The 16,415-nt window shown below is 30.2% G+C and overlaps 1 protein-coding gene across 1 annotated transcript in view; it reads left to right on the top strand.

The window, feature by feature from the left end:
* The window catches only part of LOC135963218 (uncharacterized), a 286,912-nt gene that overhangs the window by 155,044 nt on the left and 115,453 nt on the right, over nucleotides 1-16,415 (top strand). The window contains 1 exon segment of the mRNA XM_065514985.1: nucleotides 11,824-11,889. Within this exon segment, the coding sequence (XP_065371057.1) occupies nucleotides 11,824-11,889 (66 nt within the window).

The raw sequence follows: 16,415 nt of genomic DNA, 5'->3' as shown, positions 1-16,415 counted from the left end.
AACATTCAATGAAATGCTTCAAACAGTATTAACTGAGGAATGGAGAAATATTAGTTCCAAATACACCGAAAAACTGGTTTCCTCAATTACAAAACGCCTTCATGATGTTCTTGGTCGTCGGTGTTTTCTAACTATGTAAATATTAAAATACAGTTTAATTTATAAAAATCAGTAATATTTCATTTTTGTATGTACGCAAACTTTTGCCTACATGCGGAATTGAATTTTTTTATGAATTGAATTCTTATATGTTTTGTTGATTCTTAAATATGCATTTTACAATGCAGTTGTGTTCATTAATATTTAAAAGTTTTATATAAAAAATTTCAAATGAGTAGCGTTTATTTTTATATCCAAAATTAGAGTAACTTTTAATTTTCGTTCTTGTATGCAAACTTATGCGGCCAAGTGTAAATTGTGTGTAGTCATGTTAAAAGAAGTAACCCTAGGTCTCCACGTAGCAATATTTATTGCTGCAATTGTCAAATTTGATTGCGTCAATGAAATTTGCCATATGTAGCAATCCATTGCGCAATGATTGCTCTACTGATTGCCTGAGCAATTATTCCTAAGCAATAAGCTGTCAGATCAGTTGTTATTAATGTAAAATTTCTTCTTTCTATGATTCGGTGCGATTAATTCATACATATTTAATTTATTTAAGTACCAAAAGTAAAAAAACAAAGAAATTAGTGAAAAAAATCATGCAATACAAAATATAAACAAAATACACCAAAGTTTTTCATAGAAATATTTGTGACGAACGTTTTCTCCACTTAAAGCAATCAGCAATCACTCTGCTGTTGTTCTGCCGACGTTATTGCTTGAGTTTAGCAATAAATATTGCTACGTGGAGACATGGGGTAATAAGTAGTGAGCAAAAGCATTTTTCTTTTAAAATTTCAATAATTTATTTTCGTGAGTGATTTTCAGAAGTGGGCAGCTATTACCAATTATGTACCGATCGCCATTAAACTTATTTGTGTTTAATTTTGTCGGCATACCAACACTTTTAGGAGTTTTATGCTCCTTAAAATAAGTTTTAGAAATGGGCCTTATATGGGGCTTATGGTCAATTATAAAACGATTCACACACAATTTTTAGATGTGACATAATTATGATTGTAGTGTAATTAAATAATATTCATCCTCAGGGTAATGCTATAGCAGCAATAATATAATTTTAATTTAACTATTAATTTTGAAAGGAATCCAAATAGCATTTCAAAAATATTTAAAATTTGGTAGGTTTTGGTAGGTTTTGGTATGTTTTGGTAGTTTTTAATCTGAAATTTGGTAGGAAAAATATTTTATGAGTGGCAACGCTGATCAGGATTCCGCAGAAAATAATATTTTCAAAGAACTAGCTGATATTACTTTGCAAATTATTTGTATGCCATGGTCAAATGCGGAAGTTGAGTGAGTTTTTAGTCAGCTTAATATTGTAAAATCAAACTTAAAAATTAGTTTGCAATTAATTTAATTAAATTAAATTAATTTTTATTAAAAATTGCCTTCGTCGCCATGAAAAGTGTTGCTACGATTATGAAATCTCAAGAAAGTTTTTAAATTTAATTGGTACCTCAAAAATATACTCAAATGATAATTTCTAAATGATCTTAATTAATTTTAGTATATAACGTTTATTAATTTAAAAATCAATTATTTTTGTTTTTAAAGCGGTTTTGCTTCATAAATCGTTAAATAAAAATTTAGCGGTTTTAATCAGTGGTTTTATTTAAAGATTTAGTGGTTTCTGGCGTTATTTTAAGAGCAATCTGGTGGGATATGGTCTTAAAGTTTTGGCAACACTGACAATAACTGCTACAAATAATAACAATACCAACTTATAACAGAAACACCAAAATATATAAAAAGCATTCTGACGCTATTGAATCTGTACAAAAACAGTTCCTACTCTTTTGTCTTCGTGGATTAAATTTCAACCCAATAAATCTACCTTCATATTCTGCAAGATTGGCTTTAATTAAACTTCCAACCCTGAAGAGCCGAAGATCAATGTTAAACATTTCATTTATTTGCAACATAATCAATGGTAGTGTAAGTTCCGGTTTATTAATCCAAAATATCTCATTTAATGTGCCTCAACGACCATCACGTCATTTTGTTCCATTATCAGTGAAATTTATTAGAGCGAACTTTGCCAATGCTGATCCAATAAGGAGAATGTGTATGGAATTTAATAAATTTTACATGTTAATTGATTTTTCATTAAGTAACAATATAATTAAAAACAACATTATTGCTTATTTGAATTCATAATTTTTATAATAAGTTTTTTTAATTACATTTATACAAATAATTGTTAATTGCCTGTAAGGATAATTTTCCATAGGCTAATAAATAATAAATAAATAAAATACTCACTCACTTTAGTAAACACACCAGCGTTGCCACAAAGAAAATATTTTTCCTACCAACATACCCCAGCAGTTAAGCAAGTAGTCAATGTATCCCTTAAAGACAGTAATTGTCACAAATGTCTTATCACTTGGCTGACTCCATTTTATATATTTTGGTCATTTGACACGTGTGTGCACTTTGTAGTGCAGAGAGAAGACAATTGGTTACTTTATGCATCCCAAGTAATCTAGCGTGAAGACAATTGTCACTTAAGTGTCTCTAAGTAATCTAGAGTGTAGTCACTTTAAACGTTTTGTGAGTAATTCGTACAAAGTGGTTTTTTACAAATTGTGTTAATATAATTGATATCGCATGTAACATAGCATGAAGTCAATAGTCACTTTAGTGTCTCTTAGTAACCTATGGTGAAGTCACTTCAAACTTTTTTTTGTACTGCAGTTTATTTTACCCACCAGAAGCGTTGACTACCTTCGATCAGCTATCCGATAGTCACATTGTAATGAAAAGGGTGAATTGACCCCCTGCTTAGGACATGCACGTGTTAAAATAACTAGTCAAGTAGCTGATCAAGTAACCAGTTACAAAGCTAGCAAGGTAACTGACGCTATGTAACCAGTATGTGAATCCAATGCGTTGCCTACTTTGGACCAGCTATTAGACAGTCCCATTGTAATCAAAAAGAGACAATTGACCCCCTGCCTAGGACATGCCCGTGTTAAAATGACTAGTCACGTGGCTATTGAAGTAACTAGCTCCCACCCTAAATGATGGGTAAAATCACTAGTTCGGTACTGTCTCCTAGAACTGCTGGGACACTCTAAAACAGCGAAATGCAAACTCACACCACTACAGTTTTTAGATATTGTAGTTGTATGAGTTGAGAATTATTCTCTGGCAAAAACAAAAACAAATAGCTGAAATAATGAAATAAACAAGCATAAAAGCGTAACACAACCTGCTTCTATCAATGCTCATGCGAGACTGACTGTTTTTATTCAATGTGTGTGCTTGCGTACATGTGAAAATAAAAACAAGAGAGCTCATTTGAGAGCTCATTGCATTTCGCTGCTCTAAAACCTACCAAATTCTGTCCTATCCTACCAAAAATTAAATTTTAAATAAATATAAGCATTTGATTACACAGGGCAAAAAAATCATTTTGTTGCTATTACATGTGGGTTTGTCATAATGCAATAAATCTGAACAATTCTGCCGATTTCGATTTTTCATGATTTTTATAAAACTAAAAAATTGGATATTTTTACATAAAAAATATTTTTTTTTTTTCAAAATTCAGTCAATCGAAAGAAGAACCATTACCTACTCAATTTTATGTATATCAAACAAAAAAGTAAAATTTTGTGAAAATGAGCGAATTCACTTAATTGTGAATAAATTCGAAAATAATTAATCGATTTTTAAATATCTCGTTAAGTTGCTATTATATTAGGGTTTGTCATAAATTATGTTTTCGTTCTGCAGCAGCATTATTTATGTGGGAGCAGTGATTTAATATTGTTTTGAAACATACAATGCAAAAACAGCTTCCATATTTCACCTGCAACCAATCAAAAAGTTGAATCCACTCACTCCTAAATTTCCGCTTCGTTTTGCAACTTTATTCACTACAAAAAAGTAAAATTATAGATATTTTATGCATATTTATTTTCTATCATTGCCGTTTGATGTTTGGTTTTCTCCATCAGCATCAATTGCCAGTCTTGGAGTTTTAGAAAGATATCTAAAAATACTACATATTTTAACTATTAAATAAAATTGTAAAAAAAAATAACTGTTTTGCGGCCTTTTGTTTAAGAAATACAAGTGTTTGTTTACATTTAATTTGCACTGACACTATGATTTTGATGTTTTTCATATAAATGCAAAGATGTTATACATTTAACGGCGGTAAGTTCAATAATCAGGGTTTCCAACTATTTTATTTCACACATGTTTTTTATTTGTTATCTTTAAATTTAAAAACTATAAATTTTAAAAATATTAATTGTATTTCCTACCAAAAAATTAAAAAATTAAACAAACCAACCAAACTACCAATCGTTGTACTTTTAAATAAAATCTACAACTTTTGGTCCAATTGGACCAAAGCGGCAACGCTGAAACACACAGAAACTTGTACAAACCATGGCGTAATGATTATAAGGTGTATGCGTTACGGCAACAAATACAACAATACAAAAACAAATAACTTTTATAGTGTCAAAAACAACTGACATAATGTATACAAACTACAGCAAAAAAAATTTTGACAAGATTGAAGTTGTAAACAAACTCGAGCAAAAAAATAATCAGCTGTTTGATTAATGTCACCTTGTATATCATTACACCATGGTACAAACAGTTGTAACTGTGCTCGTCTTTAGTGTAAAAGCAGACTTATACATTTTATAAAAAAATGAGATTTGTTATTTTCAACTCAAACATTTAGACGTCTCCATTTTCAGAATATATGAATGCACCAAAAATACTCTATCACAAAACACTAGTTTTCAGGAGATAAATAAAATTGCTAACTTCACTTATTTTATATTCAAAAATCTTTTCTCATATCGATGCCTTATTATAAAAAGGCTCTAACTCGTGTTTTTTTAGTCGCGATCGGACCATTTATCGAAATAAACGAAAATCTGGACTTCCAAAAAAAAAAGAGTTAGGGCCTTTTTATATTAAGCCAACGATATATAAGACATGGGGATGTTTGCATATTTGAATATATTTAAATAAAATGTTCATAAAATTTTATTAATTTATTTAAAAAAAATAAATATTAAAGAGAATTAATATACATAGTAAGTAAGATGACGATTTAAAATTTAATAAAGTCTTTATGGATTGACTGGTCTTAGAAAATATGGTATTTCGGAGGTACTATGCTCATTAAATTACATTCCACAGTGGTTTAGAAACGTTTTTTACATTCGTTCAGCTTACTAGTGCTAATAGGGGACAGTCTAGGGTTTTCAGAAATACCACATACTTATAAAAAAATTTGTTATTTTCTCCACAGAAGATCCCCAAACCTTGCCAACTATGGCTGAGTGTAACTTTTTATAGAAACGAGATAACAGTTAATAAGTTTCTTTTATTTTATATAGAATTTTATCGCCAATATTAGTGATATTTAAAAATAATTTTGGACCCTCGGTAGGCCTGCCATATCTAAAAAACCAGAAAAAGATCGAGCAAAATTAAAATAAAATTAACCTAAATATCTCTTCAACTTATAGAGATAACCTACACATGTAAACGTATTTTTTGTAATCTTCTCGAGTACTATATATTAAATTTCAGCTCATTCGGATCATAAATGATTTTTTGCGATTTTTTTTATAAATTTTAAGACCCCAGGTGACCAACTTTGCGGGGCTACGTACTGGCCCCCAATAGCGATAGAAAGCTGAAAAAACGTAAATCAACTCAAAACCACCTCAGCTCCAATCAATTTCGTAACAATATCTCCAATAATTTCCGAGATACCGAATTATTTCCAAAAAAAAAGCGTTTCTAAGCCAATGTGCCTTCACTTTTTTATAATTAAAATAAAAACTGGACCAGAATATATGAGTTTTGGTTCAATCATTTACTTTATATGATAAGAAAAACGCCACTGTGGTACCCAATATGTCGAATTTTAATTTCACTAAACAACATGAATCAATACATACCTTTTGGAAAAATCTGTTCACTTTCTTTAAGTTGTGCAATTTCAAATTTCAATTTATTATACCCACGATCATTACACCATTCGCAAAATAAATCTGCTTCCATCATAAAATCTAAATCTGAATTACGCTATTTAAAACAAAAATCAATTTATAATGCAATTAAAATTTGAAGACAATATCGTTTAATTACTAATAATCCAATTTTTCTTTTTAGCCGATAAATATTTTTCTTATTGGGAGTTATATGTTCCATCTCAGAATTTTGTAACAATGTATTGGCAAAGGCAAAAAAATCGTCTAATGAACACTTAACATCATTGACATAATTATTTTTCGAATAAAAAATTCTTGTTAAAAAACTAAATATTTCTTTGTTTAACATTTTAATATTTTTCTAAGACACTATTTTTTAAAAAAATTCACATTCACTTCATACAAAGGACTTGTCACAGAATAGAAAACTCATACAGTTCTTATTGTCTTCCTGCATAAATAATTTTCTGCATTGTTTTTGAATTTTTTTTCGATTTCAAACATGTTTATCAAACTAACGTATATTTTAACAAGTGGCTATGTTAAACTTTAACATTTTGAACCTATAAGAAATATTTCACCTTTTGCCTTCATAAAACAACAGAAAAAACATCGAAAAGTAGGATTCATATTATCGCTCTCCAAAACGATTATCGCTCTCCATAAATGCAAAAATCAGTTACAAAATAAAATTTGTTTTGCAATAATGAAAAGCTTAAAAAGTAAGTATAACACCTATCCAACCTTTTGAAATACAAAAATCAGTTACAAAACAATAAGTTTGAGTTTAAATTGCGATTGCACACAAACGAATTTGAAGATCGCAATAGAACAAGAATATTAACAAATTAAACATTTCAAACCACTGTTTCTGTTAAACCATATCATTCTGAAGCTGAGACGTTTGGATACTATTAGCGAAATTTAATTAGACGCATCTGGTTTCACAGAGAATCGATGAATTTCATAAAGTGAAATTTTCAAATATTTTTTAAAAATCTCGCAAATGCAATTCAGACTAATGGATCATGGGGTCTGATAGGGTGGTCCATTGGCTTCATTGTCCTCATGGTATATATAAGTGACAAAGAAGCATTTGTCCAAATATGCTCAAAATCTCTCAGAGAATCGATGAATTTCATAAAGTGAAATTTTCAAATATTTTTAAAAAATCTCACAAATACAATTCAGACCAATGGATTATAGGGTCTGATAGGGTGGTCAATTGGCTTCATTTTCCATATGGTCTATATGAGTGACAAAGAAGCATTTGTCCAAATATGCTCAAAATCCCTCAGAGAATCCATGAATTTCATAAAGTGAAATTTTCAAATATTTTTTCAAAATCTCACAAATATAATTCAGACTAATGGATTATAGGGTCTGGTAGGGTAGTCCATTAAATTTCATAAAGAGAAATTTTCAAATATTTTTAAAAAATCTCACAAATACAATTCAGACTAATGGATTATAGGGTCTGATAGGGTGGTCCATTGGCTTCATTTTCCATATGGTCTATATGAGTGACAAAGAAGTATTTGTCCAAATATGCTCAAAATCCCTCAGAGAATCGATGAATTTCATAAAGTGAAATTTTCAAAATCTCACAAATTCAATTCAGACTAATGGATTATAGGGTCTGGTAGGGTGGTCCATTGGCTTCATTTTCCATATGGTCTATATGAATGACAAAGAAGCATATGTCCAAATATGCTCAAAATCCCTCAGAGAATCGATGAATTTTTTAAAAATCTCACAAATACAATTCAGACTAATGGATTATAGGGTCTGATAGGGTGGTCCATTGGCTTCATTGTCCTCATGGTCTATATAAGTGACAAAGAAGCATTTGTCCAAATATGCTCAAAATCTCTCAGAGAATCGATGAATTTCATAAAGTGAAATTTTCAAATATTTTTAAAAAATCTCACAAATACAATTCAGACTAATGGATTATAGGGTCTGATAGGGTGGTCCATTGGCCTCATTTTCCATATGGTCTATATGAGTGACAAAGAAGCATTTGTCCAAATATGCTCAAAATCCCTGAGAGAATCAATGAATTTCTCAAAGTAAAATTTTCAAATATTTTTTAAAAATCTCACAAATACAATTCAGACTAATGGATGATAGGGTCTGATAGAATGGTCCATTGCCTTCGTTTTCCATGTGGACCATATGAGTGACAAAGAACCATTTGTCCAAATACCCAAAAAATCTTTCACTTGTAATTAAATTAAGAAATTTCCTCAGTATTACATTATTTTCATTAAAATCTTGAAATTTAAAATAATTCTATCATTATTTTATATATAATAATATTATTTTTGCCAAATGTTGCGAAAAATTATTTCACATATTTAAATATGTGTGCAATAGTTAAATATGTCGTTACGTCATAACATATTTAATTTTGTAGTTAAATATGTAATAACGTAAGCTGTTACGTCGAAACATATTTAACTGGGCATATTTATCTTCACACACATACTTTTGATTGCAAATAAAAATCAGTTTAGTAGTTAGAAATTGTAAAAACTATTTATTTATTCATATGTACAACAACAACCTCTGCCACTATTTATAACACTGTCATCTGCACTCTAGATTGTTCTTAACTGTCAAAGCTCGTATATTCTAATGCTAGAGCTTTCGAGTTCGAATATACGAGTCGCAGCAAACATTCATCGTTGCCATACTTACGATCAATGACAACTCATTGGGAGGCACTGCTGTTTGAAAGCATTATGCAATTTTAAACCAGCCGTTAATCAGTTATTTTTGAATTCAAGTACACTTTCTTAACAATATGTTATTGATATTACCGCATTAAAAGAGTATGATTTCGTTAATTTTTAAAGAAATACATGTTTTTACAATGCACATTCACATGACTATATAGATTGCGTGAATTGAGTTGTTTTATCTATCAAATAGTATTGACAGAAGAGGGGCCGATGGAAAAGGACCTCTTAATGGTTCACTAATCGATTTAAGTTTTTTAGAACTTAAATCGATTAGTGAACCATTACGTTTTTGATTATAGTCATTCAGCAAAATTCCAAAAAAAAAATATAACCGTACATATCTTCTAAAACTCGTGTATATCATTAAAATTCAAGAGGACTTTTGAAATTCGTGTGTATCATTTTTAGAATGCATGAATATATGATATTTTGATTTTAATTCTTAAAAAAAATTAGTGTAACTTTTTGTGTTTTTCTCCATATGTACATTAGAGTGACAGCCGATTTTTTTTTTTAGATTTCAAAGAGTGCCGGGTGGAATATTGTGACACTAGGCCTAAATGTTAAGTGCTGAAAATTTGAGCCAAATCGGGCAACGATTTCTGGACGCGCATCGAGGTCAAAGTTCAGATATATGCAAAATTGTACTGTTAATATGGAATAAATAGGTGAAACTCGTTAGCTTTCTGCATTGTTTTCTAGAAATATGTAGATTTATTTATATTAATGAATATTACATTAAAAAAAAAGTTTTGGAAATTAACCCTGTATCTCCTTTGGTTCAAAATGACTCAAAAACTGTATTATCGCCAAAATTAGAGAAAAATGCAAATTTTTCAGTTTTTGAAAAAAATTTGCTACTAAATAAATACTTTTGCAATTGAATGCAAAAGAATCGAAATATGTACGTAATTATCGTTGTAATGAGATATAAATGACAAAATTTGATTAAAAAATGTTAAAGTTATTACAAATTCGCCAGACCATTACCGTGTTTCAGACCACTTGAACAAAAAATTTAGAAAAAAAATTTAGATATTTCGAGAAAAATTAAAATAAAAGCTCATTTTTACTTAAAATATGTCCATATTTACTTGTATATGAGTTTTTGTCTTCGTAGGATACCGTTAACCTATTCGCAGGTATGGCCAAAAAAAATAATTTTTTTAACGGCTGTTTCAAAACTCCATTTTCAAATTTTTAAAAATTTTGTTAAACAAATTTCAGTTTTTTTCGATCATCACATTGGGGTTTATTGAGATCAAAATAGGGAATAAAAATATGAAAAAATTATGTCAATACCTCTTACAGTTTTTCCGTACCTGCGATTGAAATTTTGCGTTTTTCAAGAAAAACTAATTTTTTGTCCATATTTAGGCGAATGAGTCCAATTTCCTTACTGTTATAAATTTTAAGTAAAACTTATTCACAGTATTATAATCCTGGTAATTTTAAATATGGTCTGAAAGTTTTACTAAAATCGGAAAACGTTAACCTTAAAATCGTGAAGGTCAAAGGTCAAATTTTTCAATATTTGGAATTTCTAATGAAAAGATAGCGAAATGTTATATATTTTTGGGCCGATTTTAATGCAACTTAAGGAAAATATAACATAAAGTCCAGAATTTAAAATAACAGCACTAAAATGGAAATTAACCCTTAGCAGCACTTGGGGTCCAAATTATTCTCAACTTTTAAAATCAAGAAAAACACAACCGTTTTGACCCCAAGTCCTCTTAAAGGTTAAAATTCATTTTTGCACTGTTGTTGTAAATGCTAGACCCCAATATATATTTTCCTCAAGTTTCATGAAAATCGGCCCAAAAATATGTAACATTTCGCTATCTTTTCATTAGAAATTCCAAATATTGAAAAATTTGGCATTTGACCTTCACGATTCAAAGGTTATCGTTTTCCGATTTTAGTAAAACTTTCAGAACATATTTAAAATTACAAGGACTATAATATTATGAATAGGTTTTACTTAAAATTTATAACAGTAAGGAAATTGGACTCATTCGCCTAAATATGGACAAAAAATTAGTTTTTCTTGAAAAACGCAAAATTTCAATCGCAGGTACGGAAAAACTGTAAGAGGTATTGACATAATTGTTTCATATTTTTATTCCCTATTTTGATCTCAATAAACCCCAATGTGATGATCGAAAAAAACTGAAATTTGTTTAACAAAATTTTTAAAAATTTGAAAATGGAGTTTTGAAACAGCCGTTAAAAAAATTATTTTTTTTGGCCATACCTGAGAATAGGTTAACGGTATCCTACGAAGACAAAAACTCATATACAAGTAAATATGGACATATTTTAAGTAAAAATGAGCTTTTATTTTAATTTTTCTCGAAATATCTAAATTTTGTTTCTAAATTTTTTGTTCAAGTGGTCTGAAACACGATAATGGTCTGGCGAATTTGTAATAACTTTAACATTTTTTAATCAAATTTTGTCATTTATATCTCATTACAACGATAATTACGTACATATTTCGATTCTTTTGCATTCAATTGCAAAAGTATTTATTTAGTAGCAAATTTTTTTCAAAAACTGAAAAATTTGCATTTTTCTCTAATTTTGGCGATAATACAGTTTTTGGGTCATTTTGAACCAAAGGAGATACAGGGTTAATTTCCAAAACTTTTTTTTAATGTAATATTCATTAATATAAATAAATCTACATATTTCTAGAAAACAATGCAGAAAGTTAACGAGTTTCACCTATTTATTCCATATTAACAGTAAAATTTTGCATATATCTGAACTTTGACCTCGATGCGCGTCCAGAAATCGTTGCCCGATTTGGCTCAAATTTTCAGCACTTAACATTTAGGCCTAGTGTCACAATATTCCATCCGGCACTCTTCAAAATTTTAACAAAAAATTTTTTCCATACAACTGATTGTCACTCTAATGTACATACATATATTTGATTATTTTGTAATTTAATCCTTTTATTTCAGATCTCTCTCTAGATGGAAACGGCGTAAATAACAACTATATAACCCAGTTTGACAGCAATGAAAATGGTATGTTATTATTATCGAACCCCTACAATATTTATTTATCTATCAATTTTATAAAAAGTGTCGACTACTTTACTAAAATTAGATATTTGAAGGGAGCATTGAACGGCATGCAATTTCTGACCACAAAAATAAGGATTTTTGAAAATTTTGTATGATTTAATTTAATTTGGATTAATTTTCATTTAATAATCCAGTAACAAATTTCCGAAAATTTTATAACATTTTTTAATATCTAATTTGTTAGTGCAAACTAGCTAGTTTCCAAATCTTTATCTTTCAATATCAGCAAGCATTATATTCAAACGCAGAGAATTGCTTAAATTCAATAAAAAAAAAATATTTTTAATACTGCCGTGTAAACACAAAATGTATTTTTATACCCTACACCACCATAGTGGGGAGGGTATTATGCGTTTGTGCAGATGTTTGTAACGCCCAAAAATATTAGTCTAACACCCACCTTAAAGTATACCGATCGACTTAGAATCACTTTCTGAGTCGATTAAGCGATGTCCGTCCGTCCGTCCGTCCGTCCGTCTGGTTGGCTGGCTGGCTGGCTGGCTGGCTGGCTGGCTGGCTGGCTGTCCATGTAAACCTTGTGCGCAGAGTACAGGTCGCAATTTTGAAGATATTTCGATCAAATTTGGTATATATTACTTTTTCGGCTCAAGGACCAAGCCTATTGAAACTGGCTGAAATCGGTCCACTATTTCACCTAGCCCCCATACGAATGTCCTCCCGAAATTGGACTTTATCGGTCATAAATGTTTAATTTATATATGTATCTCCACAAATTCCGCTCCAAATAAGTTTTATATACACAAAATTCATGTCACCAAATTTTGTTACGATCGGTCCATAATTAGTCATAGCTCCCATATAGACCCGCTTCCGAAAATCACTTTAACGTGCATAAATCGCTTAACAATGTTGGTATACTCACAAAATTCAACATAGTAAACTTTCATATAGACACAAATCACACGACCTAATTTTATAGTGATCGGTCTATAATTAGTCATAGCTCCCATATAAGGCCCACGTCCGAAAATCACTCACGAATATAAATTATTGATATTTTAAAAGAAAAATATTTTTACTCATTTACTTGGTGTAGGGTATTATATGGTCGGGCTTGACCGACCATACTTTCTTACTTGTTTAAAATGATTTCTTGACAAACTGGATGATTTTAATAATATTTTAAATTTGAAAAGTATTAATACTCAGTATTGCCGTCTATAAAAGCCTTAAGCCGATCCCGCCCAATTTCAGCCAAACATCCTAAAAATATAAGAAAGTGATTTAGACAAAGCTTAAAGACTCGAAATTACAAATTTCTTTGTAATGTAGGTCCTACACTCTCTATTCAGATATCTCCCATTTTTATCTAATCTTCGTACAGTTGTACTACTTCGTACAGTTGTACAGTTGTAGACATTCACAATTATTGTTTTCCAAATATTCGACAATAACTAATACTACCCAGCACATTTTCAGCCAACTACGTACCATGGTAACGAAATAAATCCTTCAAAGTTTAAGTACTTTGTATAGATTGCTTCTCGCCCAATTTTCCTATTCCAGTCTTTTTTAGCTAAACTCCGTACAGTGATGAGAAATTAAGTCATACAAAGTTTAAATACTTTTACGGTTACAGTTCTCCAGATATACGGAATTAATTATTTAGATGATGATGATGATGAGTGGCACCTCACGTTCATCACCATTTTTCGTTGAACTTTATGCAGTGATAAGAAATTAATTCATATGAAGTTTAAAGACTGTCACAATTATAGTACTCCGGATATTCGAAAATATCTATTCAGATATTGGAAATAAACAATTAACATTCTATGGGAGGTACCACGCCCACTAATTCAATATCGCCCATGTTCTCCAGATATTTTCAAATAACTATTTACTTTGTCTACGCATACACCTCCTGTTCCGATCCGTCCCGTTATCGGTTAAACTTCATGCAGAGATAAGAAATCGATTAGTATAATGTTTTAATATTGTCGCAATTATAGTTCTTCAAATATTCGAAAATAACTATTTAGTTTGTATGGGTGGTGCCACGCTCATTTATACAATCCCGCTCATTTTGAGACAAGCAGCGCACACAAAAATAAAAAATTGTGTTACAAAAGACTTATTTTGATATACACTGTCTCAAACAATTGTCCGTACCCCATATATGTATCTAAAAAAATATAATTGATTATACTTCGAAAAATACTTACCCGATTCGAATAAAGTAAATGTTTTTTAAAAGTCCAACAAGTGATTATAAAAATAACCAATTATCAGTAAAATAAAAAAGATTCACATTTATTTCTAACAAAAAAAATTAAAATTGTTCAAAATATTAACTCAATAAATTGTCCGCACCCTATAAATAAATTTACATACATACATATGTATTTATAAAATGCAGATTACGATGTCCTTAATATTGAATGTGGTGTCCTTTAGCAGCAATTACGTCTCTTAAGTGATTTTTCACCGATAAAGCCAGTTTTTCTGTAGCAACAATATTCCACCATTTTTGAACGATGACATCTTTCAGCATTTGCTTATTTTTATTTTAAGCTGAGGAATTTAAATAACTCATAGATGTTCTATGGGCTTTAAATCTGAGCTATGGGAATGGTGAGGCACCACTTCCTTAACGTTTTAGAGGAGCCATTCTCGCACAACTATGGAAGTGTGCTTTGGGTCGTTGTAGTGCAAGAAATTATAGTCGTCTTGTATGCCCAAATTAGTGGCGCTATTTTCTTTTAAAATATTAAAATAACTAAATTTGTCCATCTTATGGTGTTTTCTTTTCTGGCATAAATGATGCATTTTTTCTGCCTTTTACCCTTCTTTGTGTTCTTTTCTGAAAAAAATGTAGTTTGGTCGTGTTCATTTCTAATAATGTTACCCTAAAACCCTGAATATATGCTACATGTTTCACCCTCAATTTTATCAAAGAGTTAGAAATGCACCACTTTTTATGTAAGCAAAAAGTATAGTTTTATAATATTTCGAAGCTACATAAAAGAAAATTGCATAAATGGTAATGATATTTGTTCTATTATGATCGTTAAAAATGCAACACATTATGAGGGTATGGGTAACATTTAATAAATGGTACAAAATATATAGGCAACATTTTGTGTCAGAAAAGAAAACACCATTAGTTTCCACAAATATGAGATTTCCCACACCACCAGCTGTCATTACACCGCACACAATCACTGAGCCCCACCATGTTTCACTGTTGCTTTTAGATGCTTTAATTGCAACGCCGGGTTTTCTTTTCGCCACACAAAGCGTCTTCCATCCATCAAGAGTACAGTGACAATGTCACGAGGGTTTTCTACATTAACACTTATACAATTTTCCACAAGAAAGCTTAGCTTAAGCATTGATCCTCATTAATGAAAATCCCCAAACACACTTACGTCTACAAAAGACCGTTACCGTTTTACCGAGAAAAAGAACTTAGTTATTTTGAATAGAATTATTTAACTTTTGAATACAAACTCATAATAATAAACTACGGAGAATCCATCAAAACGGACAGAAAACTGCAGTTCTCAGGAGAATGTATTACAACGTGATCAAGTCGTTGTAATACATTCTCCTCAGTAAAACACTTTGATGTCCTGATGAAGTGCCGGACAGCTATTTAGGGACAATTTTTTTTAATTTTATTTATGGACTGAATTTTAAGTGCGATAGTGCCAAAACAAAAGGACCTAGGGGTATGAAATTTAGTATCAATGTTTTTAGTTGCTCAAAAATGTTTGGAAAAATCAGTACAACATATATGGACAAAGACCCGCCTCAGCGAACATTCGTTGTAGATAACATGTGGCCGTAATAAGTGGAACTAAAAATACGAAATTTGGTCTGAATATTTCTAATAATAATAACAACATAATTATATAAAAGTTCATAAATAAGTTTTTATAAAAAAATAAATTTTTGTCATGTTGTAGAAAAAACGAATGTTTTTGTGGTGAATATGTATGAAAGGACACAGCTGAATAAAACAAAATCGTATCTTAAAACAGTCCTTTTATATATATATTTGAAAAATTAATTGAACATAGCAAACAATTTTGTTACTAATTAGCTGACCACCACTGTACATTTCAATTGCAAAATCTATTTAATTTCTAACTCCAGTGGCCAACTACTCTACAAATTTATACGGCATAGCATTTTCCGGAACCCCCACATTGTGTTATGGGACCACGGTCCAACAATAACAGCTTAAGCTTGTTGAAATTGTAAAATATCTATTTTTGGTTTGTTAACCCTTTGACGCATATGGGACACCGGTGTCCCAAATGTTTAACATTGAATATTTTCAAATTAAACTTCTTTTTGTAATCAATTGCAATTAGACTAAACAAAATTAATGGAATAAATAAAAGTTTAATTAGTTTAACAAATAGAATATGGGAACTGTTTATTTCATGAGTAATTTTTTTTTATTAAATTCAGTATTATTACATTATTAAGGACCT

The sequence above is a fragment of the Calliphora vicina genome, chromosome 1 (assembly GCF_958450345.1).
Source record: "Calliphora vicina chromosome 1, idCalVici1.1, whole genome shotgun sequence".
NCBI lineage: Eukaryota > Metazoa > Arthropoda > Insecta > Diptera > Calliphoridae > Calliphora > Calliphora vicina.
This window is presented reverse-complemented; position numbering and strand designations above follow the sequence as displayed.